This window comes from Mustela lutreola, chromosome 1 (genome assembly GCF_030435805.1).
Source record: "Mustela lutreola isolate mMusLut2 chromosome 1, mMusLut2.pri, whole genome shotgun sequence".
NCBI lineage: Eukaryota > Metazoa > Chordata > Mammalia > Carnivora > Mustelidae > Mustela > Mustela lutreola.
In genome coordinates, this window is record NC_081290.1 from 151,652,187 (window position 1) to 151,675,720 (window position 23,534).

The 23,534-nt window shown below is 40.6% G+C and overlaps 1 protein-coding gene across 6 annotated transcripts in view; it reads right to left on the bottom strand.

The window, feature by feature from the left end:
* The window catches only part of FBXO16 (F-box protein 16), a 53,340-nt gene that overhangs the window by 10,694 nt on the left and 19,112 nt on the right, over positions 1-23,534 (bottom strand). For 5 of the 6 annotated variants that reach the window (XR_009354479.1, XM_059176757.1, XM_059176765.1 and 2 more), the window contains exons 4-7: positions 22,022-22,228; positions 18,895-19,059; positions 13,635-13,867; positions 11,430-11,532 (exon numbers count right to left, since the gene is read on the bottom strand). Coding sequence is in view for 5 of the 6 variants with exons in the window: in XM_059176757.1 (XP_059032740.1) it covers positions 11,430-11,532; positions 13,635-13,867; positions 18,895-19,059; positions 22,022-22,228 (708 nt within the window). In the remaining variant the exon portion in view is untranslated. The remainder of the gene's footprint in view (positions 1-11,429; positions 11,533-13,634; positions 13,868-18,894; positions 19,060-22,021; positions 22,229-23,534) is intronic. The other variant, XM_059176735.1, reaches the window with a different exon arrangement.

The window sequence follows — 23,534 nt, forward strand, 5'->3', positions numbered from 1 at the left end:
CCTGTTCCCGTGAAGAGAGATGGAATCAGCTACAGATCTTTCTCAACTTACAATGGGGTTATGTCTGGATGAAGACATCATGAGTGGAAAATACTGTAAGTCGAAAAAAGCATTAAAACACCTACTCTTCTAACCGTTCTGGTGCAGCCTGGCCTACCTTAGACACGCTCAGAACACTTGCACTGGCATCGAACCCAAAGCCTGTTTTTTTTTTTTTTTTTAAGATTTTATTTATTTATTTGACAGAGAAAAATCACAAGTAGGCAGAGAGGCAGGCAGAGAGAGAGAGAGGAGGAAGCAGGCTCCCCGCTGAGCAGAGAGCCCGATGCAGGACTCGATCCCAGGACCCTGAGATCATGACCTGAGCCGAAGGCAGCGGCTTAACCACTGAGCCACCCAGGCGCCCTGTTTGTTTGTTTTTAATAAAGGTTTTATTTATTTATTTGACAGAAATCACAAGTAGGCAGAGAGGCAGGTGGGGTGGGGGGTGGAGAGCAGACTCCCCGATGAGCAGAGAGCCCGATTCAGGGCTTGATCCCAGGGTCCTGGGAGCTGAAGGCACAGGCTTAACCCACTGAGCCACCCAGGCGCCCCCGCAAAGCCCGTTTTATGATAAGTGTGGCATAGCTCCTGTAATGTACTGAATACTGCACTGAAAGTGAGACCCAGATGGTTGCTAAGTGTTTCAGTTGCTTATCCTGGTGACGGCGGGGCTGACTGCTGGCCCTGACCTGCACCACAAGAGTGTCACACTGCATGTCGCTAGCCTGGGAGAAGCTCAAAGTCCAAAACTCATTGTATGGTTGCTAACGAATGTGTACTGCTTTTGCTCCACCACGAAGCTGAAAAAATCGTAAATCAAACCGTTGGAAGTCAGGGACCATCTATAATTTCAATATATTTTTCTCAGGGTGACTGGGTGGCTCAGTCAGGTAAGCATCTGACTGGATTTCAGCTCAGGTCATGATCTCGGGATTGTGGGATGGAGCCCCATGTTGGGCTCCACAGTCAGCACAGTCTACTTGAGAGTCTTTTTCCGTACCCCCAATCCCCTCACCCTGCTCATATGCTCTCTAAACAAACAAATACACAAATAAATAAAATCTTAAAAATAAATATATTTTTCTCACTGATTGAACTTGCTGGGTTTTTTTTTCTTTTAGAGATTTTATTTTTAAGTAATCTTTACACCCAACGTGGGACTTGAACCTACAACCCCGAGGTCAAGAGTCGCCATGTGCTCTACCAACTGAGCCAGCCAGGGGCCCTCTTACTGTTCTTTTTCTAGATATTTACCCAATAATATCTCCAAGTCTTGTTAGCATGTCTTTAAATGGAAGGACGTAGAAGAGAAATAGAAGGCCATCCTTTATACAACAGAATTCTCCAGGGTTCTGTTCTTGGCCCACTTCCTAGGCAATTAGTGCTCACATCTTCAGTTGCTGGATTCTATGTCTCACCCCACTGTCCCTCCTGAGCTCTTGGCTCATAAACTTAACTCTCTTCCGAATGCATATACTTGTGGTTCAGAGGTACCTCACACCTAGCATGTCCTGCCTCATTTCCAGTCTCAGTGGTGGGTGGCGTGAGCATGAACACAATTACCCAACCCAGATACCCAGGAGTTACCATTCCTTAACTGGAAGCTGCCCCCCTCCAGCCTGTAAGCATGCGGAAGGCAGGGACTGTATCTTGTTATGGTTGTATCCCTAGCATCTACTCTTGCACCTGTAAAATACTTGTGGGATAGATGAATAAACATGCCAGTAATTCCTCCTCTTTCATTTTAGGGCAGCAGCTAAAACCACTTTGCAAGTGGATATTGAATTGGGGATAGAAAATTTCTATCTTCAGGCTGGATGGTCATTGTATTGGGCACTGAGGAGTGAGAATGGGGAGAGGCTATTGAGGCTGAGTGTCCCAAGAAAGAGTAGCACCCTACAGGAGGCAAAGGAAGGCCCAAGAAGGGCAGTCACCCAGGAACAACTTATGGATACCAGCTTGAATATGTCCCTGTGTCTGTCACTCCCCAACTGAATTTTATTTTCTGGCTCTCCATGCACATTACTTGCAAAAATTTGCAAATGATCACTGACACAAACAACACCATTGGATAAACCCAGGGATCACATAAGAGAATCGATTAGGTAAAGGAATATGTGGATATGGAAAGCAGAGAAATACAGTAACAATAATGATAGCCCCTGTAGGGGCACCTGGGTGGCTCAGTGGGTTGGGCCACCGCCTTCAGCTCTGGTCATGATCTTGGGAGTCCTGGGATCGAGTCCTGCGTCAGGCTCTCTGCTCGGTGGGGAGCCTGCTTCCCCCTCTCTCTTTGCCTGCCTCTCTGCCTACTTGTGATCTCTCTCTATAAAATAAATAAAAATATTCTAAAAATATTAAAAAAAAAATAGCCCCTGTAGTGTGCCTAACACTCTTCTGAAACTATCACCCCACCACCACTCGCAAATATCTGGCTGCTGGGCATTGTGCTAAGTGTCATACATTTATTATTTCTTAAAAACATTTTTAATTAATTAATTAGTTAATTAATTAATTTTTACTTATAAGCTCCATGTCCAGTGTGGAGCCCAATGCAGGGCTTGAACTCATGACCAAGATCAAGACCTGAACGGAGATCAAGAGTTGGATGCTTAGCCAATTGAGCCACTCGGGTGATATTTATTATTTCATGTAATCGTCTCGAGCCTCTGATATGGTAAAGAACAGTAAAGAAGGTGATAATCTTCATTCTGTAGATCTTACCCTTTTAAAAATTTACCCTCAACACTTCATGACATTCAGTTCAAGAGTAACATGGTAATACTATGTATAAATATGAAATACTGTGTTTGAAAATCCCAAGATCAGAAGTGTTTGTCTGGGCGCCTGGGTGGCTCAGTTGGTTAACTGTCTGCCTTCGGCTCAGGTCATGATCCCAGAGTTCTGGGATCGAGCCCCGGAGCAGGGAGCCCGCTTCTCCCCTTCCCTCTGTGGCTCCCCCTGCTTGTTCTCTCTCTCTCTCTCTGTCAAATAAATAAAATAAAATAAAATAAAATAAAATAAAATAAAGACGTGTTGTTTTAGTCATATAAACACAACTTCAACTAATTCCTATAAATTGTCTCAGCCTAGGATGGGGACTGAGCCATAAGTAAGGGTCATTGGTGGGGATGAAGGCTCAGAGGATAGAAAAGGTGGCTGAGGAGTGCCCACCTAGAGGGCTTTCCTTCTGGGAAGGAAGTCTACAACGGATGACTGCTCATCCTGGCTTCCACTCAGTGTTTGCTTAACCTCTAAGATGGAGCTGCTGCCTGGATTTTTCCATCCAGGATTCTGTGAGGAGGATCCCTGCTGTCCTCTTGTCTGCTTGGGATTCCAGACTGCTGCACACACCCATGTGGTCCACACTGCTTTGGTCAACACTGTGGAAGGGGTGTTCCTCTGCTCACTCCCTGCTCACTCTGCTTCCATGAGACACAGAGGGAAGCTGTTAGGGAGAAATCATCAACAGAGTTTTAAAGAAGACACAGGCCCGTCTTTGCGGTTGGTTTATCTTTTAAAACCTCAGGGTCAAGCTGTGAGCTGTGGAGGAAGGCTAAGCAATCCCAGGCAGGGTTTGGAGATTTCAAACCAAGACTGTGTGACGGCACCCTTAGGCCTCCCAGGTGAAGTTAGGGGTGTGTTGCAAAATGCACACAGGCCATAGAGTTCCGATGGTTACTTGTCAGCAATGATGGTGAACTTGAATTGCAAAACAGCCATGTCTTAGAGAACTGGCTTCTACCGTAGTTTGTGGTGAAAAACTGTATTGTTAAATGTTATACACACACCCATTTACTTATTTATTTAGGTATTTATTTAGCAAGCCCTAGGCCCAAAGCAGGGCTTGAACTCACAACCTTGAGATCAAGAATCCCATGCTCTATATACTGAGCCAGCTAGGCAGCCCACATACATATATTTTTTAAACCCCAGGAGTAGCAGTGATTAAATCTCTGTCACAACTAATAATACTCCAGAACACACAAACACGGTTCCTCTCTTCTGGCTGATCCTAAAGAGAAGCCAATTTGTGTCAGATATTTTGTCTGTAACTCTTAAGAGCAGGTAGGCATTATGTCGCCATCTAAACATTCAGCGAAAGAGAAGCAGGTCAAGTCACTCCTGTTGGAAATGCTAGGGTAATTTATTACACATAGCATCATACAAGAAGAGATAACAAGACAGAACAAGAAAACTATGCTCTCTTAGAGGCAAAGGATAAATGCAAAGACTCTAAGTAGTGGTCCTGCCTGAGAGTTCACTCTGTCCCCAGGATTCTCAGCCATCAGGCCCTTTCTTCTCTTAGGTATCAAAAAGTAACAGCAACCAATATTGTAATTAGCAGGCGATGGAGTACAGGAGGCACGGAATTGGCAGCATGGAGTTCAACACACACTCGCTGTCCAGGCAAGCGTGGGATTATGAAACCTAACAAGGATGAGGAGTGAATGCATGAACTATGGGCAGGCACAAGAGTGTACGGAGACCAAGCAGAAAAAAAAAATATGTGGCTCACACTTCAATATACAGCTATGGATACAACCATTTTCCATACCTTGGAAAGCATGAGAGAAAGAAAAGACAGAGAAAGATAAAGAAAACTGAGGGGAGGGCGCCTGGGTGGCTCAGTGGGTTAAGCCGCTGCCTTCGGCTCAGGTCATGGTCTCGGGGTCCTGGGATCGAGTCCCGCATCGGGCTCTCTGCTCGGCAGGGAGCCTGTTTCCTCCTCTCTCTCTCTCTGCCTGCCTCTCTGCCTACTTGTGATCTCCCTCTGTCAAATAAATAAATAAAATCTTTAAAAAAAAAAAAAAAAAAAAAAAAAAAAAAAAAAAAAAAGAAAACTGAGGGGAAGCAAGAGTAAAAGCAAGAAAGAGAAGCTTAGGGGCGCCTGGGTGGCTCAGTGGGTTAAAGCCTCTGCCTTCGGCTCAGGTCATGATCTCAGGGTCCTGGGATGGAGCCCCCGCATCTGGCTCTCTGCTCAGTGCGGAGCCTGCTTCCTCCTTTCTCTCTGCCTACTTATGATCTCTGTCTGTCAAATAAATAAATAAAATCTAAAAAAAAAAAAAAAAAGAAAGAAAGAAAGAAAGAACGAAAGAAAAGCTTATTCTATAGGCTGGAGCCTCCTGCCCAGTCCCCCACCCCCAACCAACCCCTATCCTGGCTGCCTGCAGCTTCTTACCTCCTCTTTCTCCTGTAGCCTCAGGTGCTGACCTCGTGGGATTTTGATCTAGCCCAATGTTATTACCCCCCATACTAGCTAGGATTTACCGAATGCTTCTTTGAGGCTGGCACTAACCTAAATGCTTTACAGCCCTCCTCCCAACCCTGTGAGGTTAGTATCATTCCTAACTCCCTTTTTTATAGATGAGGAGACAGAACCTCCCAGGGGTTAATAAATGGCCCAAATCACAATCCTGCAAGGGAGTTATCATTAGTCCCATTTCACAGTTGAAGAAATGGAGGCTCCAAAAGGTTTAGTGACTTATCCCAAGTCACACCATTTAGTGGAAAGAGTGCAAGTCTGTCTGATGGCAAAGCCCACGTTCTTTCTTACTCTGCATTCCAGATGGAATTCTTGGGAACTTCTCTGCCTGAGCTAAATGATGAAAAATCTCTCCTATAGAGATTTCTAGTTCTGCACATCCAAACCAAATAGATGCTATAAAACAAATACCTGGGGAAGTAATCAGAATTTGAAAGAAATCTACTAAAGATTGCCCACAGGAAACCAAGCGTACATTTGTTTAATAAATAATCTTGTTAGAATCGACTGTATTTTCTAAAGCTCCAAGAAAAAGATAGACAGAAACCAGTTTTGATTGATTGATCATCAGAACTCACGAGTATGATAAATTCTTTCTGGTATTCTATGTAAAGTCACATTAACCACAGCTGTGTCCCTCAGGTATCAGAAGAGATCAGGGAGAGGACGGGTAAGGGACTGTGGGGTCCCACAAATCCAGACTGTAGCCTGGAATGGACTTTTAAGATATTGTAATCCCAACTCTCTTTTCTTTCTTCTTCGTCTTCTTCTTCTTCTTTTTTAAAGATAGAGGCACACACAGAAAGAGAACACAAGCAGGGAGAGTGGGAGAAGGAGAAGCAGGCTTCCCGTTGAGCAGGAAGCCCAATGTGTGGGGCTTGATCGCAGGAACCTGGGAACATGACCTGAGCCAAAGGCAGTCACTTAACCAACTGAGCCACCCAGGTGCCCCGCAACTCTCACTTCATAAATGGGAAAATGAAGAATTATAGGTGGAGTGACTGCTAGTTAATTGTAGAGCAGAGGCCAGAACTCTGGGTTGCCCGATTCTTTTTTTTTTTTTTTAAGATTTTATTTATTTATTTGATAGATAGATCACAAGTAGGCAGAGAGGCAGGCAGAGAGAGGAGGAAGCAGGCTCCCTGCTGAGCAGAGAGCCCGATTCGGGGCTCGATCCCAGGACCCTGGGACCACAACCGGAGCCAAAAGCAGAGGCTTTAACCCACTGAGCCACCCAGGTGCCCCGGTGCCCGATTCTTAAACCAAGTTCTTCCCATGACAAAAATCAGGTATCACTTTGGGGCACATTCTTTTTTCCTCCTCTTTTGACTCAGAGAGGGGAAAAAAGAAAAAGGTGAGAAAGCTTGCAGAAGCATTTAAAAAACCAGAGCACTAAGAATCAAGTTATCTTGGAAGGTGTTGAAGAAGGTTAAGTGCAGAGGCTGGAATTCACAGAGCACAGAAAAAGGTAAGGTCTTATCAAAAGAAGTTAGAGCAGGGGCACCTGGGTGACTCAGTTAAGCCTCTGCCTTTGGCTCAGGTCATGATCCCAGGGTCCTAGGAGTGAGCGCCTCTCTGCCTACTGAGTATTCATGATCTCTGCCTATCAAATAAATAAAATCTTTAAAAAAAAAAAAAAAGCAGTGAAAGTAAACAGGCAATCTGAGACTTTTGTTACTTGTATTTAGGTAAATGTGAAAAGGCAAGCTTTTTGACATCTGAGGCCAAATCAGAACCTAGAAAGTGACGACTTCTCCTCTCCAAGTAACAGCTGAATGTGAGATAAAAGGATTTCAGGTTGGGGCACCTGGGTGGCTCAGTGGGTTAAAGCCTCTGCCTTTGGCTCTGGTCATGATCCCAGGACCCTGGGATCAAGCTCCGCATCGGGCTCTCTGCTTGGTGGGGAGCCTGCTTCCTCCTCTCTCTCTCTGCCTGCCTCTCTGCCTACTTGTGATCTCTGTCAAATAAATAAGTAAAATATTTTAAAAAAAGAAAAGGGATTTCAGGTTTTATACTTAACTTGGTAGGAAGAAGAAAAAAGGAAAAATTATAGGAAACAAGATGTCGGCTGGGGTCCTCAGAATGTACCTCCACGGCCCAGGACGTCCAAAGCCCACCCTTGGGTTTTTATGAATGGTCCTGGAGAATTTTGTTTTTCTGGACTTCAAGACTTTTGAGATCTTCCTTTCATGTGGAAATTGAGAATTTACTGTAGAGATGGAAGGCAGGGTTGACACCCAAGCAACAGCAAATAAATTCAATCGGAATGGATCCTGGCCCTGCTCCCCTACCTGCCTGAGCTTCTCTCCTGGCTCGCTCTCTCTCTACCACCTCTCTGCTGTGCACCCCCCACCCCCTTCCTATGCAGTAGCAGAAACAACAAACTTCCTCTAATCTCCTGCAGAGCAGGTTTTCACCCCCCTCTGAAGTCCAGGTGTCTGTAGCATCCAAGCCCTCAAGGTGGCATCCCTCCCCACAAACTCATCAAGGAGGCTTTCCCCCAAGGAGACAGCTCAATCCTTCCCCTTCCAGAACAGGCACTTCAGGTCTGGCTGTTAAGATTTAAAACAAAACAAAACAAAACAAAACAAAACACGTCTTTATACATGACAGGAAAATTTCTGAAGTTTAATAACAATAGCAGTACTCACTATACTGTGGTAGTGTTGCTATTTTTTGTTTTGTTCGGTATGGAATTTTATTATCATAACTAATTGTAATGGACATTTCTTAATATTTATCTAATTTTTAATAATCGGTCTTCAAAATCAGAAAGCATTAGTGATCAGATCTAGGCTTTCTTTGCATCTTCTATCAGTGATTCCCATCAAAGGTGGGTAAATGAAGCAGCTGTAAAGAGGCAGCTTTAGAATTGAAAGCCTTGGGGGACCTGGGTGGCTCGGTGGGTTAAAGCGTCTGCCTTTGGCTCAGGTCATGATCCCAGGGTCCTGGGATCAAGTCCCACATTGGGCTCTATGTTTGGCGGGGAGCTTGCTCCCTCCTCTCTCTCTGGCTACTTGTGATCTCTCTCTGTCAGATAAATAAATAAATTAAAAAAAAAAAAAAAGAATTGAAAGCCTTAAGAGGAAACCAGGTGCCCTTTGGGCCTTGAAAACTCAAGGCCATTAAGTAATAGAAAACATCACAAGCTCACTATTTGGGTTCGAAATTGTTTCCCTAAGCAGGTTTTTCTTTTCGGAGGCATCACTCATATTTGAAAGCTGTAAGTCATGGTAGGCAAAAAGTGAATTAGGTGGGTCTCACTGGCCCGATAGCCACAGTCCTGGAGAGATGGCTCAAGGGATATTCTCTGTACTCTTAACTCTCCTGTGCTTTTTTTTTGTTCCAATCCTTCCACTTTACGAAGCTCTACCTTCTCCAAGCTCCCAAATATTTTCTCCTTACAGGGGAAAGGAATGCTCAGTGTTCAGGCCTCAGAGACCTTCGAGCAGCTTTGTCTGTCTGTCCTTCTTATCCTTATCTCTATCATGTGCTCGCCTGAGTGCTGCCTGCTCACCTGTTTCCCTAGTTCCTCTTGAAACCTTCAGGCGTATGCATATCTAAATGATGTGAGAACTTTCCATCGAACGAGGGTTCTCTCCGTTGCAACTGTACCGGGCTGTGTCCACCACCCTCTCTCTCTACAGTGGCAATTCTCAAGAGTTTTACTCCCTTCTCTCCTTCTGTCCTCTAACTGCCTTTCCTCAAAGCCTGTTTCTTCTTCTTTCAGATCCCCACATCCAGCATTTCCAAATTTTCACCACCACCTTGTATCACTGAGAAGGTTGCTTATTTCCTCTGAGTTGGGTGGCCCACAGTGAGGGCAAACTGCCACCATGTGAAGACGGCCTGAGCCACTCGTGGCCCATCCAACAGGGCCAGGCTTGTCACAAGGCAGCAATACCGACAGAAGGATCCTAGCACACTTCTGGAGGGTTCACTTATGCTATATGCTCCTGATCCAAACCGCTAAGCATAAATAGTGATGATAATTAGTATATTTACATAAACAACCCCAGTAGATCAATCCAAGTGCACACTTCATTTTATTAATGGGTTCATTGTTCTCCATCATGGTTTAATTTGCTCCAGTTTCCCTTCCAGCCTTACTGAGCATAACTTTTAAAGTTTAGAAATATAAGGAATTTTTTTTAACTTAAGCAAGCCCTTCTAAGTGTGTGACAGATGGTTAATATCAAAAGCCCCTGGGGAAGGCTTCTGTTTAGCCTTTGATTTTGTTTTGTGTTCTCAGCCAGAGAAATGTTTGACTGTGCTGATAATTTGTAAGCATACATCAACCATCAACTTTTATCGTCCTTTAAATTCCCAGCTCTCCCCTGGATTTCTCTGCTACTCCTGGCCTAATAGGGGCCAGGAAATCAGGCAGAAGCATGCCTAAATGGCCTGTGTGATAAGCCTCATAAAGTTATTCTGCTCAATTAATGGTTTTCACTGACAATTTTACTGCTCTGTTTTAAGCGGCTCCATTCCCTTGGGCATCTGTACATATGTCTATGATAAGCCTCATCCAGTCCAACAAAATTGGCCCCTCAGAATACAGACTGCCCTATTTTTTAAAAAGCTCATTTTTTAAAAAGCTCTCTTTTTTGGAAACATAACACTTGAAAATATATTTAAACAGAAAGTAATAGAGCTTTAAAGCTGAGCTATAACAGTGATTTATTCATGAGTACATACTTATTCCTCTCCCAACTGACATCCATTTTATATTAATTTTCCTTGAGTGTGTATCCTCAGCTTCTTTCTAGATCTTCACTACCGAAACGACCTCTTTATTCCACCCTTATTCCTGCCTACTTTGCTCCAAAGACTCCCCTATGGGCTGAGAGGGAGCCCCCTGCAGGTACAGAATCACAATCTGGAAAACTCCACCATGAAATAATAATGCTCCCCAGTCACCGACTTTATGAGGTAGTCGGTAAGCTTTTTTTTTTTTTTTTAATTAAGGTAAGACAAGTTCCTCACTCATTTTTTCTGCAGTGACTTGAAATGAGCTTTTATAGTCATGCTCCACTGGTAGCAGGACAGCGAAGGAAGGTACACCTTTTCTCAGGTAAGTGGAACCTGCACTCTAGAGGTAAGTTTTTTTTTTTTTTTTTTTTAAGATTTTATTTATTTATTTGAGAGAGAGAGAGTGAGTGAGAGAGAGAGCATGAGCAGGGGGAGGGGGAGGGAGAAGCCGACTCCCTGCTGAGCAGGGAGCCCGATACAGGGATGCAGCACTCAATCTGAGGACCCCGGGATCGTGACCTGTGCCGAAGATAGGCACTTAACCCACTGAGACACCCAGGCGTCCCTATAGGTAAGTAATTTATATAAAGAAATTTCTATAGCCTATCCTTCCCCCCACCCCTAAAGACTCATAGCAGAAGAAAGAACCAATGATAACAATGTACCCATTATATTATCTGCTTTTCAGAGCAGATCCATACACTTCAGTGCATCCAGTTTTTGTTTTTGTTTTTTTAACAGATAAGAGAAGTAGAGACTTAGAGTCTCATGGGAATAAAAGGGAGTGCATAAGGAATATAGTCACTGATATTATGATAGTGTTGTGTGGTGACAGTTGGTAGCTACACCTGAGGTGAGCACGGCATAATGTCTAGAGATGAGGAATCACGACGTCATGCACCTGAAACCAATGTAACACTGTGTGTCAACTATACTGAAAAAAAAAAAAAAAAAAAATAGAGGCTTAGAGGGGCACCTGGGTGTCTCAGTGGGTTAAAGCCTCTGCCTTCTGCTTGGGTCATGGTCCCAGGGTCCTGGGATTGAGCCTTGCATCGGGCTCTCTGCTCAGCAGGGAACCTGCTTCCCTTCCTCTCTCTCTGCCTGCCTCTCTGCCTACTTGTGATCTCTCTCTCTGTCAAATAAATACATAAAATATTTTTTAAAAATTAAAAATAGAGACTTAGAGAAATTAAGTAAAGGATGCCTTCAAGGTCACACAGCTTGTCAGTCAGAGACCAGAATTTAAAACGACCACTTGATGATTCTGGTTAAAAAACAACAACAACAAATTTCATTTCACAAATAGAATTAGCAATCCCGCAATTTTCATAAACGTTATGGTGTGGAAGCTTTTATAAGCAATACTTACCAGTGACTGTGCTTTTCTTAGCTTAGATCTGTCCTGCAATTTATGTTTCTTATCATGTGATTGTTGGCTGAAATCTGGATTCATTTCATGTCTTTTCCTCCTCCTGTAAGTCAGAAATCATTGGAACATTAGAATCATTTTAAATTTGCACATCTATTTGTCTGTTGGACTTTGTTGTTCCTGTGATTTAAATGATTGTTTTAAACTCAACTGAAAATGAGCCAAATGTAGAGCACTAAAGAACTGGTTGAATCAACTCTGGCCCATCCACACAATGGAGCACTATGAGCTATAAAAAGGAAAGCAGGGTATTTCTACATCCAACCATGGGGTGATATATTGTTATATCCAGGATATATTGTTGTATATGACATATATATAACAATAACATATCCAGGATATATTGTTATATGAAAAAAAGGTGAATAAAATGGTATGTTGTGTACCACCATTTATTCCAGAAACAGATGTGTGTATTTGATTAAAATTTTGTTAAATAGAAGGACTATACCATAACAACTTAAAAAATGGTTATCTATAAGTAGGCTTCCCATGTGATCCAATCAAGAACAAAGAACAATATGGAGGGGTAGGAACAGAAGCTAGACTCTCCAAATATACTTTGTTTTATTTATTTGACTTTAGAACATTCTCAATGTTTCTCAAAATCATAAAATAAGACAAAGGAAGGAAATCCCTAAAATCTAAGAACAAAATGAAAGAAATAATCTTGTCTCTGGTGTTGGTAGCATTACTACACATGGAGGAATTACTTCATGAGACTTGAAACACAGTATTTGTCTGAATAGTCTTAGTAGAATATGTCCTAAGGACAAAAACACCGGCAAAGAAATCTTAAACTGTTTTTAGTAATCCTGTTGTTTGAATTAATATTAGTATTGGTTTTCTAAAACTATCATATATATTTGGATAAGGTAGGAATCAGCAGACTAGAACCCAGAGGCCAACTTGGCCCAATGCCTGTTTTTGTGAATAAAGCTAAATTGGGACATCATCATGCTTATTGTTTGCATATTGTTTTGGCTGTTTTCAGGCTACAATCGCAGAGTTGAGCAGTTGTGACAGAGACATATCCCATAAAGCCTAACGTATATATTTTTGTCTGGCGCTCTCTAAAAAAGTTTGCCTGTAGTAATGGATCTAGGCCATGGTCTTCAATAGCCACTAACATCATAAAAAAAGGAGACAACCAGAAATAATGTGCCTTATGATGGAAGTACGTGATCTTATATACTCAAGGCTCTAGATCTGACCATGCGTATGGCCAAGTATAGGAGACAGAGAACATGTTAGGCTGCATGTTGGGAGTGCAATCAGCAAAATTCAGAATGTGAAAAGCTCTGTAGGATACATGACCTGATTTCTGTAACAAACAAATTGCAAGGGGGGAAAAAAAGAGGTAGGCCTATAGATCCAAAAAAGTTTTTTTTTTTAAGATTTTATTTATTTATTTGATAGAGAGCACAAGCAGGAGGCAAAGGGAGAAGCAGATTCCCCACTGAGCAAGGAGCCTGGTGTGGGACTCCATCCCAGGACCCTGAGATCAGGACCTGAGCTGAATGCAGATGAGTAACTGACTGAGCTACCCAGATGACCCAGCAGATTTGTTTTAATAATGAAATGAGTTAGCAGTTTTGAAATTATTTTCAGAATTTGTAAGTGAATATATACTGTTTGTGTATATGTGTATACTTTATAATATATATATTATATTATGTATACACATATTACATATACAAATGTATATTATATATACATATGTATATAAATTTGTATGCAAGTTATATATGTATATATATATTTTGATTATATATTATATGTACATATATAACTTGTATAAATAAACATGAGAACCAAGGTTCTCCTTGACAGAGAAGGGAGGTGAAAATATGAAAAAGGAAAAGACCAGAATGAACTCTGTGGGGCTAGACTGAAATCTGAAGTCCTAACTATTAAAAGGAGCTGTAATGTTAAATCATTATAGCTACAAAATGCAAACAGATCCTGATGAGCAGGGCAAATTTACCAATAATGGTTCCTTTACCTTCCAATGATGTTTTGCTTCTATGTATTGAAAAGCATTTGTATTTCACAGGAAATTCTATTTTCCTCTTTTCGTATACCTAAGTGCCAGCAAATTGTTTCCAACGGCAAGTAAATAGAGAAGAGCATAGAGCTTCTCACCCTTGCCAGATTTGCTCACTGGGGTCACAGTTGTCCAGGTAATTGAAGCGAATGATATCAGTTGGATGCTTGTCAGATGATCTCCAGGGTGGGAGCTCTTTCTCCTTTGGGTGGGTTTTCTTTCTCAAAGAGGAAGACGACCTGAAAGCTGACGCAGGGGACTGCTTTTCCTCTGCAGGACTGCTTGTAACTGATTGAACGTCGGCAACGGCAAACCCATCTTTTGGAGGTGTCTAGAAGAAGAAAATCAATTATTTCTGTTCTTAAAACAACGTAATAATTACAATAAAAAAATCATCATATCATCATCATTATATCTTTGTCATCATCTTCGCCACGACTGCAATGATAATGGTGACAGTAATTACAGCAGCCACAAACCCAGGAGTCTTGTAAGTGCCAGGTACTGTCTCAGGAAGTCTTCATGCATTATTTTATTGAACCTTCATTATAACTGTAAAAGGGAATACTTACTACTCCCACTTTACAGAAGAGGAAACTGAAGACGGGAAAAGCCAATGAACTCACCCACTACTACATTAAATGGTAAGACCGAGGGTCAGAATGTGAATCTAGGACTGTCTTACTTCAAGTCCTAGCTCTAATCCTGTCTATCCTGGACTGCCACCTCGTCTACCACATCATTGTGTACGTTTTCCACAACTGCAGTTAATTAACTCAATAAAACATATACATTCCAAAAAATAGTACTCCATGCTTAATTATCTGTAGAACATAGGGACAACTTTGACGTATACACAGGTAGACTGTAGATTTTATCAGTTATCAAAATCTTAACTGCTCTCAAAGAATACTTTGGCTTTAATTTCCCAAATGGAAAGTCTATTTTCGTATGTGAAATTCATAAGGTTTTTATGTGGTTGTAACCTAAGGGAAGCGGTAATGGTATGTAGAGAAGCCATTAAGGGCTTAATTTTTGTTCTTTAAGAGATTAGGGAAGCTTTGCATGGTAAATTGGTTTGCTTGAATTGTTTGTGACAATTAAGAAATTCCCCAAACCCTTCAAGCAGAATCAGTTTCTTATCCTTGTTTCAACTGTTCTTTGTATATATTTCTGTTACAGAATAGCACTTAGTACTCAGTGCTGTAATTTTGTATTTGTCTATGTCTAAGGTCACTAGACTCCGCTTCTTGAAAGCAGGGTTAGGATCATTATACTGAGTACCTAGCACATAACCGTATTTATTAAATATTTACTGATTTAATGGATGATTGTAGTTTAGTAACTAATTAAAACATTTTCTTTATATAATCGATAGCTCATTATTGGTTTGGTATTTAATGTTTTGTTCAGGTCTCATTTAAAATGGACATTCATTCCAATTCTGAGCATAGATTGAACAAAGACTTTGCTTAAGTAGGTCTAGTTTAGTACTACTGGGAATAAATAGTATATGATAATAAAAAACTTCAGGGGGAAAATTTTAGGTATACATGCTAGTTATTATATGTAAGTAAACATTATTTAGTCTGAAAAATGCTTGACACTTTAACAAAACAGGATATAATGAAAACTGATGACTTTTCTGTATTAAACAAAATTTTTGTTCACTTCATCTAAAGTCTTTGAGAATTTTTAGAATCATGAATGATGTCGAACTCGTGTTAACTGCTTTTTTCTGCATATACTGAAATGACCATACATCTTTTCTTTTCTATTCTGTGAATTTCATTGGTTAATTTTTTAATATTATGCCAACCTTACTCTCCATGGATACTTCCCACTTGGTCATCATGAATTATTCTTTCTTTGTATAGAACTTGATTTAATATGCTAATATTTTTAAAAGATTTTTATGTGTGTTCATGAGGGATATTAATCTGTGGTTTTGTTTTGTTTTCTTATTAAGGGTCTATCTTGTTTTGGTATAAAGGTAATGAGTTGGGAAGTGTTCCCTCATCTTCCATATTATTTTTTTTTAAGATTTTATTTATTTATTTGATAGACAGAGACCACAAGTGGGCAGAGAGGCAGGCAGAAACAGAGAGAGGGGAAGCAGGCTCCCCACAGAGCAGAGAGCCCAATGCGGGGCTCGATCCTAGAATCCTGGGATCATGACCTAAGCCGAAGGCAAAGGCTTTAACCCACTGAGCCACCAGGCGCCCCTCATCTTCCATATTATGAAAGAGTTTATGTATAATTGATATTTCTTCCTTATGTGTGTGACAGAATTCGCTAATGAAGCTATCTGGGGGTACCTGGGTGGCTCAGTAGGTTAAAGCCTCTGCCTTCTGCTCAGGTCATGATCCCAGGGTCCTGGCATCGAGCCTCACATCGGGCTCTCTGCTCAGTGGGGAGCCTACTTCCTCCTCTCTCTCTCTCTCTCCCCGCCTGCCTCTCTGCCTGCTTGTGATCTCTGTCAAATAAATAAATAAAATATTTTTTTAAAAAAGAAGCTAGATATCTGGGTCTGGAGTTTTGTGGAAAATTATGAATTTTTTATTATTTTTTTAAGATTTTATTTTTTTATTTGATAGAGAGAGAGAATGAGAGAGGAGAAGGTCAGGGGCAGAAGCAGACTCCCCATGGAGCTGGCAGCCCGATGTGGGACTCGATCCTGGGACTCCGGGATCATGACCCGAGCTGAAGGCAGTTGCTTAAAGAACTGAGCCACCCAGGTAGCCGTGAATTCGATTTTTAAATTGATTAAGATTTATTCATGTTTTCTATTTTCTAGTGAAACTGTTTTCCTAATCTGCATTTTTCGAGAATTGTCCATTTCATCTAGGTATTTGAATTTAGTGACATAGACTTGTTCATAAAACTCTCTCATTATTCTTATTTACAAGGATCTGCAGTGATGCCCCCTCTTTCATTCCTGTCACTAGTAATTTATATTTTCTCTCTTTTTTCCTTCATCGCCCTATCTAGCAACTTAGGAATTTTATTTAAGTTTTCAAAGAAGGAGCTTTGGTTTCACTGATTCTATTATTTGTCTGTTCAAATTTCATTGACTTTAGCTCTTTATTATTTCTTCTATCTACTTTGGGTTCAACTTCCTCTTCTTTCTGTAGATGAAGTCTTTTTGAAATTATGCTGTCTGGAGTAGATATAGCATAGCCTGATAGATAGTTATAAAGATCATTCTTGTCCAGTCCTCTCATTTTAAGGTTGGGGAAACTAATATGAACCACAACCACTTGATCATAAAATGCTTTCAAAAGCTCTGCTGGAGCACATGCTAAGTACAGGGTATTGAGGGAAAGGTTGCTAGGGAAGGTGCTTGAGTAAAGGTAAATTATGCTTTAATCCAGGGGCTGCCTACGTTCACCATCACTGGAGCAATCTCACAGGGAATTACCCAAATTACTCAAGTATGTATTGTGCTGACAGTTGACTTTTTAACCTTAGTCACCTGACTTTTATTAACCTTAGTCACATGACTCTTCAGGCTTTCTGACTTAGGTCTATTTTTTTTATTTTTAAATATTTTATTTATTTCTTTGACACAGAGAGAGACAGTGAGAGAGGGAACACAAGACAGGGGAAAGGGAGAAGGAGAAGCAGGCTTGACGCTGAGCAGGGAGCCCAATGCAGGACTTGATCCCAGGACTCTGGGATCTTGACCTGAGCTGAAGGCAGACGCCCAACGACCAAGCCACCTAGGCGCCCCAGGTCCTTTTTTAAAATAGAAAAACTAACATTTAATATAACATTTAATATAAGTGTTCCCTAAAGAAATTTAATACTAAGCGAAGAGATGGCAATTTTCTTGGATCAGAACGATTCATTTTTAAATATAGTTATGCACATTTTATAGAAAAGAAGTACAGCTGAAGACAATGCTTTCAAGTCAGTTTTATAAATACTCAAAACCTCTTTTTCTTCTACAGGTTAGTTAATTACTCTTCTCTTATCTGCTCCAGAATGGCCCAAGCTTCAGCTTTGAATGCCATTCCCTGCCCCTAACTGAAAATGAGAGTCAAGAAAAGCCTTATCAAATCTTGAAAAGAAATCATAGCTATGGTAATTTTTAAAATAACTTTCTCCATCACTGCAGTTTACGTTTTTCTTTTTAAAAGAAATCCTTGTGGAGCACACCAATTACTGAAATCGGAAAGGCTAGTTTTACCATTGCAATTAGAACAACATTAATTATGCATAGTTTACTACTGTACTAAATGTAGATGGATTCTACTTTAAAACAATAAAACTCAACCCAAATGAAGAAGCTAGGAGTTGACTATTCATCTTTAAAAAGATTCTTCAATTTTAAAAGGATTCACTGCCATTTTTTTAATAGAAAATGATACCCCTGTGGTTTTAAAAATCATTAAAAAATCTAATTTACACATAATTTTTCAGGAACTCATCTATCATACAAAACAATGCACAGCTCCGCATGTGTATAGATCACACCATAAAGAAAAGGCTCATAAAAATTTCCCATGAGTTATCTAATTAACTGTGACTATAAGAAGGAACATAAACATTGGTTATAATGCAGAGAAAACAACTAGAAAAATTATTCTTGCATTATTTACTTTTTATCATTATATGTAAATGCTTTACATTGCTTAGTTTCTAGATTAAAAAGGACTTTAGTATACTCATTATTCCCTTAAAAAATTACATATCTATTGGAAAATTTTTCTTTATAAATGATATAAAAATAACCTTTTGCTCACCTGGTAGAATCAGAAAATTCGAATTAATAAAGTAGAATTGGATGACCCATTGATAGCAAATACTGCACAATACCCACAGAGTCCCAGGTCAGAATTGCCTGGCATGGGAGTCAGAGATAGGGAAATTCAGGAATCTGAACAGAGTGAGGAGCTCCACAGTCCTAACCTCCTGGGGAACTGCTGGTTTAGGAGAGTCTAATGAGGGTTCTTGGCTAACATGGATGTCTCGGAAAGGACTATCGAGATCGCAGAAAAGGAGAATTTTGAAGTAATAGTGTATTTCCTTTGCTTATACTGCTTAGTTTCTAGATTAAAAAGAACTTTAGTACACTCATTATTCCACTCCCCAACTTCAAGTTTTTTAGTCTTAGTTCTAGAATTTCTTTTTTTTTTAAAGTTTTTATTTAAACTCCAGTTGCATACAGTATGATATTGATTTCAGGTGTACAATTTAGTGATTGACACTTCCACAGAAACCCGGTGCTTGTCACAGGTGCTCTCCTTAATCCCTATCACCTGTTTAACCCATTCCTGGCACCACCCCACCCCCGCCCTCGTACTCCTAAATAGCTGATACATGTATGTTTGTTCCTTTTTGCCCCAAATTTACCTTTGGCTTGGTGACATGAAGTTCTTTTACCATCTGAATGTAGTGCTTCTTCCATATACCCTGCTCAAAGGGAGTTGGAGAGAAATTGATGTACCAGTTAAATCGTAAACATTTGAGCATCCAGAGCTGATCCAGCTCAGTTAAGTTCTTCCAGTGCCAGCTCACCTGGAAAAGCAACAATTGGAAAGAAAAGAGAAACCCTACTCAGCCCATTTTCTCTAGGTCTTCAGCTGTCACCCTAGACCTGAGATGACTTTTTTTTCTTTTCCTCCAAATCAAAGCTTAAAAAGTTACCTACCTGAAGTGTTCTCTACCCAGGCAGAAGGATTTTCAGAGTCAACTAATATTTACTGAGTACCTATTAACTAACCATCCCCCCCTAAGGAAAGAGGTGTTATTATTACTCTCATGTTGCAAATGAGAGAACTGTGGCTCAGAGAGACTTTGGAATTTCCTAGATGCTCATATGAGAGTTATATGAAGGTCATAGAAACTCAGATCTTAGCATATTCTTTACTCATTTTTTGATATGTTTCCATTTTCCCTCCATTCTTATGATTTAACTAAATAGAAATTTTGTAAATAGAAAGTCAAGGTATGTCCTTGACATATGGGCATATGGTATGTCCTCTATAGCCTTTAAGATTCCATAGAGCATAGATTATTTGCTCTGTACATTCCATTCCCACAGCATTATGGTCAATCTCACAATCCAGATGGAGGTGATCCTATTATGTGCAGCAGTGTTTACAATAACTTACTCCAGATTTTGAACAAGTCTTGCTGAAAACTAGGGTCAAGTTCATATACAAAGTTCAGACATGGGGTTCTGTGTCTTGGCTCTAAGAGTTGCAAAGATGACATCCAACTTTCCAATGCAAATTTCATCCTTGGAAAACTAGCTTCTTTTTCAACATTAAGTAGATCATTAATAATTTTTGAGCATAAAAAATGAAAGAAAGAGGGGCGCCCGGGTGGCTCAGTGGGTTAAAGCCTCTGCCTTCAGCTCAGGTGGTGGTCTCGGGGTCCTGGGCTCAAGCCCTGCATCAGGCTCTCTGCTTGGCGAGGAGCCTGCTTCCCCCTCTTTCTCTACCTGACTCTCTGCCTACTTATGATCTCTTTCTCTCTCTGTCAAATAAATAAATAAAATCTTTTAAAAAAGAAGAAGAAAATGCAAGAAAGAAAGAAGAAAGGGCAGAAACTGTAAGATACATCCATTTACCTGGCCCTCCCATTCTCCCTCCTTCCATCTACCAAGTACAGAGCTCCATTATGTTTAGCATTGTTTTCTGTGCTGAAGAGGAGACATACAGGAGAGGGGAGGGCACAATTACAAGAAATAACAGGTTCAGGAACTGGAAGGACGAAAAAGGGTAGAGAATCAAAGCCCTGCAGGCAAGAACAGAAATCACATCTACTTCGTTTAGTGCAGAAAGGCAACAACATCGACCTTAATCCCCGTATGGTTAATTAACTTAGAATTCAGTGGAGAGGAGAGGTTTCGCAGGGAGGGGATGGAGAAGTTTCTCCATTTTCACTCTTTTCCTCATTTTCCTTACATCTTGTTGTGACATGGCTATTAAATTGTTTTGATTTCCCCCCCGGAGTAGTAGGTTTTTTGTACGTTATGTTTTTGCTTTTTGTTGTTTTTTGTTTGTTTTAAGTAGATAGGAAGGAGGAGGGTTGAAGGGTAGGTAAGAGCTTTCAAAATTATCAGCCTCCCCCCATATTTTTAAACTGCTCAAAGCTCATTTTAGTGCAATGATATTAGTGTTTAAATCTAGCTAAAGAACAATCGCCTGTGTCTTCCTCACAGGCAGGACTGGGAACAAATAAAATGCTGAGATCTTGCAAGACTGACATATGATACACATATATGATAGGATTAGTGATTTCAAATAACATTTCCCTCCAGTGATAACATTCTCATTGTGCGAAACTTGGAAAATTCCAAGAAGTTTCAAGAAAAACAATACCCATACCCCACCAGTCAGACATGACTTTTATTAACCACCTGACATGGTTCTTTTCCATCTTTTTTCTAAGCATGTATGAAAGCAAATTGGGAAATTCTATATATCCAATTTTAGATAGTGCTTTCTTCATTTCACCTATTATAAGCATCTTTGGTCTTAGAAAACACGTTTTCTAATGGCCACACAATAATTCATCATATGGCTATATGATAGTCTTTTACTGTTGGACATTTAGAATGCTATGTTCTTTTTTTTTTTTAAGATTTTATTTATTTATTTGACAGAGATCACAAGTAGGCAGCAGAGGCAGAGAGAGAGAGAGGAGGAAGCAGGCTCCCTGCTGAGCAGAGAGCCTGATGCGGGGCTCGATCCCTCGATCCCGGGATCATGACCCGAGCCAAAGGCAGAGGCTTTAACCCACTGAACCACCCAGGCGCCCCGCAGTTAAAGTACACTTTAACAGACCGTGGACTTAACTTGTAGGAAAACAATATAGTCAGCCCCTTTTCCAAGGCCAATGGAAGCAAGTCTATTTACTCTGAACTCTTTTAGTCTTTTTTTTTTTTTTTTTTAAGATTTTATTTATTTATTTGAGAGACAGAGTGAGTGAGAGAGAGCATACGAATAGGGGTAGAGGGAGAAGGAGAGAGAGGCTAGCCTGCAGGGCTCGATCCCAGGACTCTGGGACCATGACCTGAGCCAAAGGCAGACACTTAACCAACTGAGCCACCCAGGCGCCCCCAGAACTCTTTAAGATTTGTACTCTTTGTACATACCCCACTAGTACCTTATTTTGAGCTTTTCTATTTATGAATAGCCTGTACTGTACAATTTACAATTGTTTTCTAGTTATATGCTTTATAATATAAGACTGTTCTGCTGATGAACCATTTCATATGTATGTTTGTCTCCTCAACCAGCAAATACTATTCTGTGGACACTAATGATGTCTTACATCATTTTACATCTACTTTTGAGCAGTAAATAGAGAGGCACAAAGAAGACGGGGGTTAATTCAAACTATATAGACTACACATATTGACCATCTCATCTATTTCTTGGTTTTGCATGTGTGCTTTTTTTCCCCCCTCATTTTAGAATTTTCTAGGCTATCACTACAAAAGATGTATACGGATTCTTTGCCTTTTTACCTGTGCACAACGACAAAGGCTTCGTGGGTCCAGGAAAGAAAAGATGTATAGAGATAACACTCTTGGAAGCTTGGTAGTAAAATCCAGAGCTTCTGCTGGAATTTTTTCTTGAAGTTTTCGACAGCAGAACTTTTGCTGTGACAGGGAGCAACGTTCTAACAGGCCTGTCAAGATTCTTCTCCGTTGAGAGTCTGTCCATTTGTCAAACTGGAAAAAAGAAAGATTAAAAAAAACTGCAGGTTCAGTTTGAGACCAGAGATTCATTAGAGAAATGGATAAGAATGGCACAGAATTGAGTTTAATTATTTTATTCCTAATGAATAGCATGTATCTCTTCCCCTAATTAACAAATGTGATGTTTTGTTACTTACCTATTCTTCCTCACATATATACATGTGAGCATGTGCAAGACCTGAGTGTGTACACAAACGTGTGTGCACTTGACCTCAGAACTTGTAGTTACATAAGGACAGTAAGTTGGGAGCTGGCCATATTCAAAAACTGAGAAAATATATACTTAAAAATATAATTTCAGGGACACCTGGGTGGCTCAGTCAGTTGGTCATCTGCCTTCTGCTCAGGTCATGTTCCCAGGGTCCTATGATTGAGCCTCAGAGGGGAGCTTCCCTCTTCCCCTCCTTTGCAGCTCCCCCTGCTTGTGCTCTCATGCTCTCTCTGTCAAATACATAAATATAACTTTCAAAAATGTGTGTGTGTGTGTGTGTGTGTGTGTGTGTGTATAAAATTTCAAGAGAAGGCACCTGGGCAGCTCCTCTCTGGCCAGACTTTCTGTACTGGCTCATAAGTGCCAAACTCCAGGACCAGAAACAAAGCTTTGCATTCACCATTGGAGATAAGGTATACTGTCTAAATATCCCTGAGAAGGGTTAAAGTCCCACCAATGTGTTAATGATTGATTGGGAGTGTCAGAGACAGGCAGGAGATGCCAGAGTAATCTGAGGCAGGGCAAACAAGAGCTTTGGTTACTTCACTATTTTCCCTAGAGATAACCCTAAACAGTTCCAACATCAATGACTGATCACAGATAAGAATCTGAGGGCTGGCCAAAACCAAAAGAAAGGCTTTTCTGGGAACACCTACCAACTGAATGAGCCACTTTACTGGACGTCTAAACCTCTCTTTTTTTCCTTAGCCCATTTTAGAGAAGAGAGATAGGAAAGTTTGGGGTGGCCTATATTTTGTATACTATTGCATTTCGCATATAGATATTTTCTATGGCTGTCTCAAGCTAGTGAGAATTTTATAAGAAATTTTAGCTGTAATCATAAAATACACTACCTAAAAAAGCATATAAAGCATGACAAGTCAACTTCATTATAGTCTTATGAAGTATTTTTTTAAAGATTTTACTTATTTACTTAGAGAGGGCAAAAGGGAGAGAGAGAAAGTGCGCGAGCCAGGGGAGGGGCAGAGAAGCAGACTCCCTGATGAGCAGGGAGCCAGACGCTGTACTTGATCCCAGGACTCCGGGATCAGGACCTGAGCCAAAGGT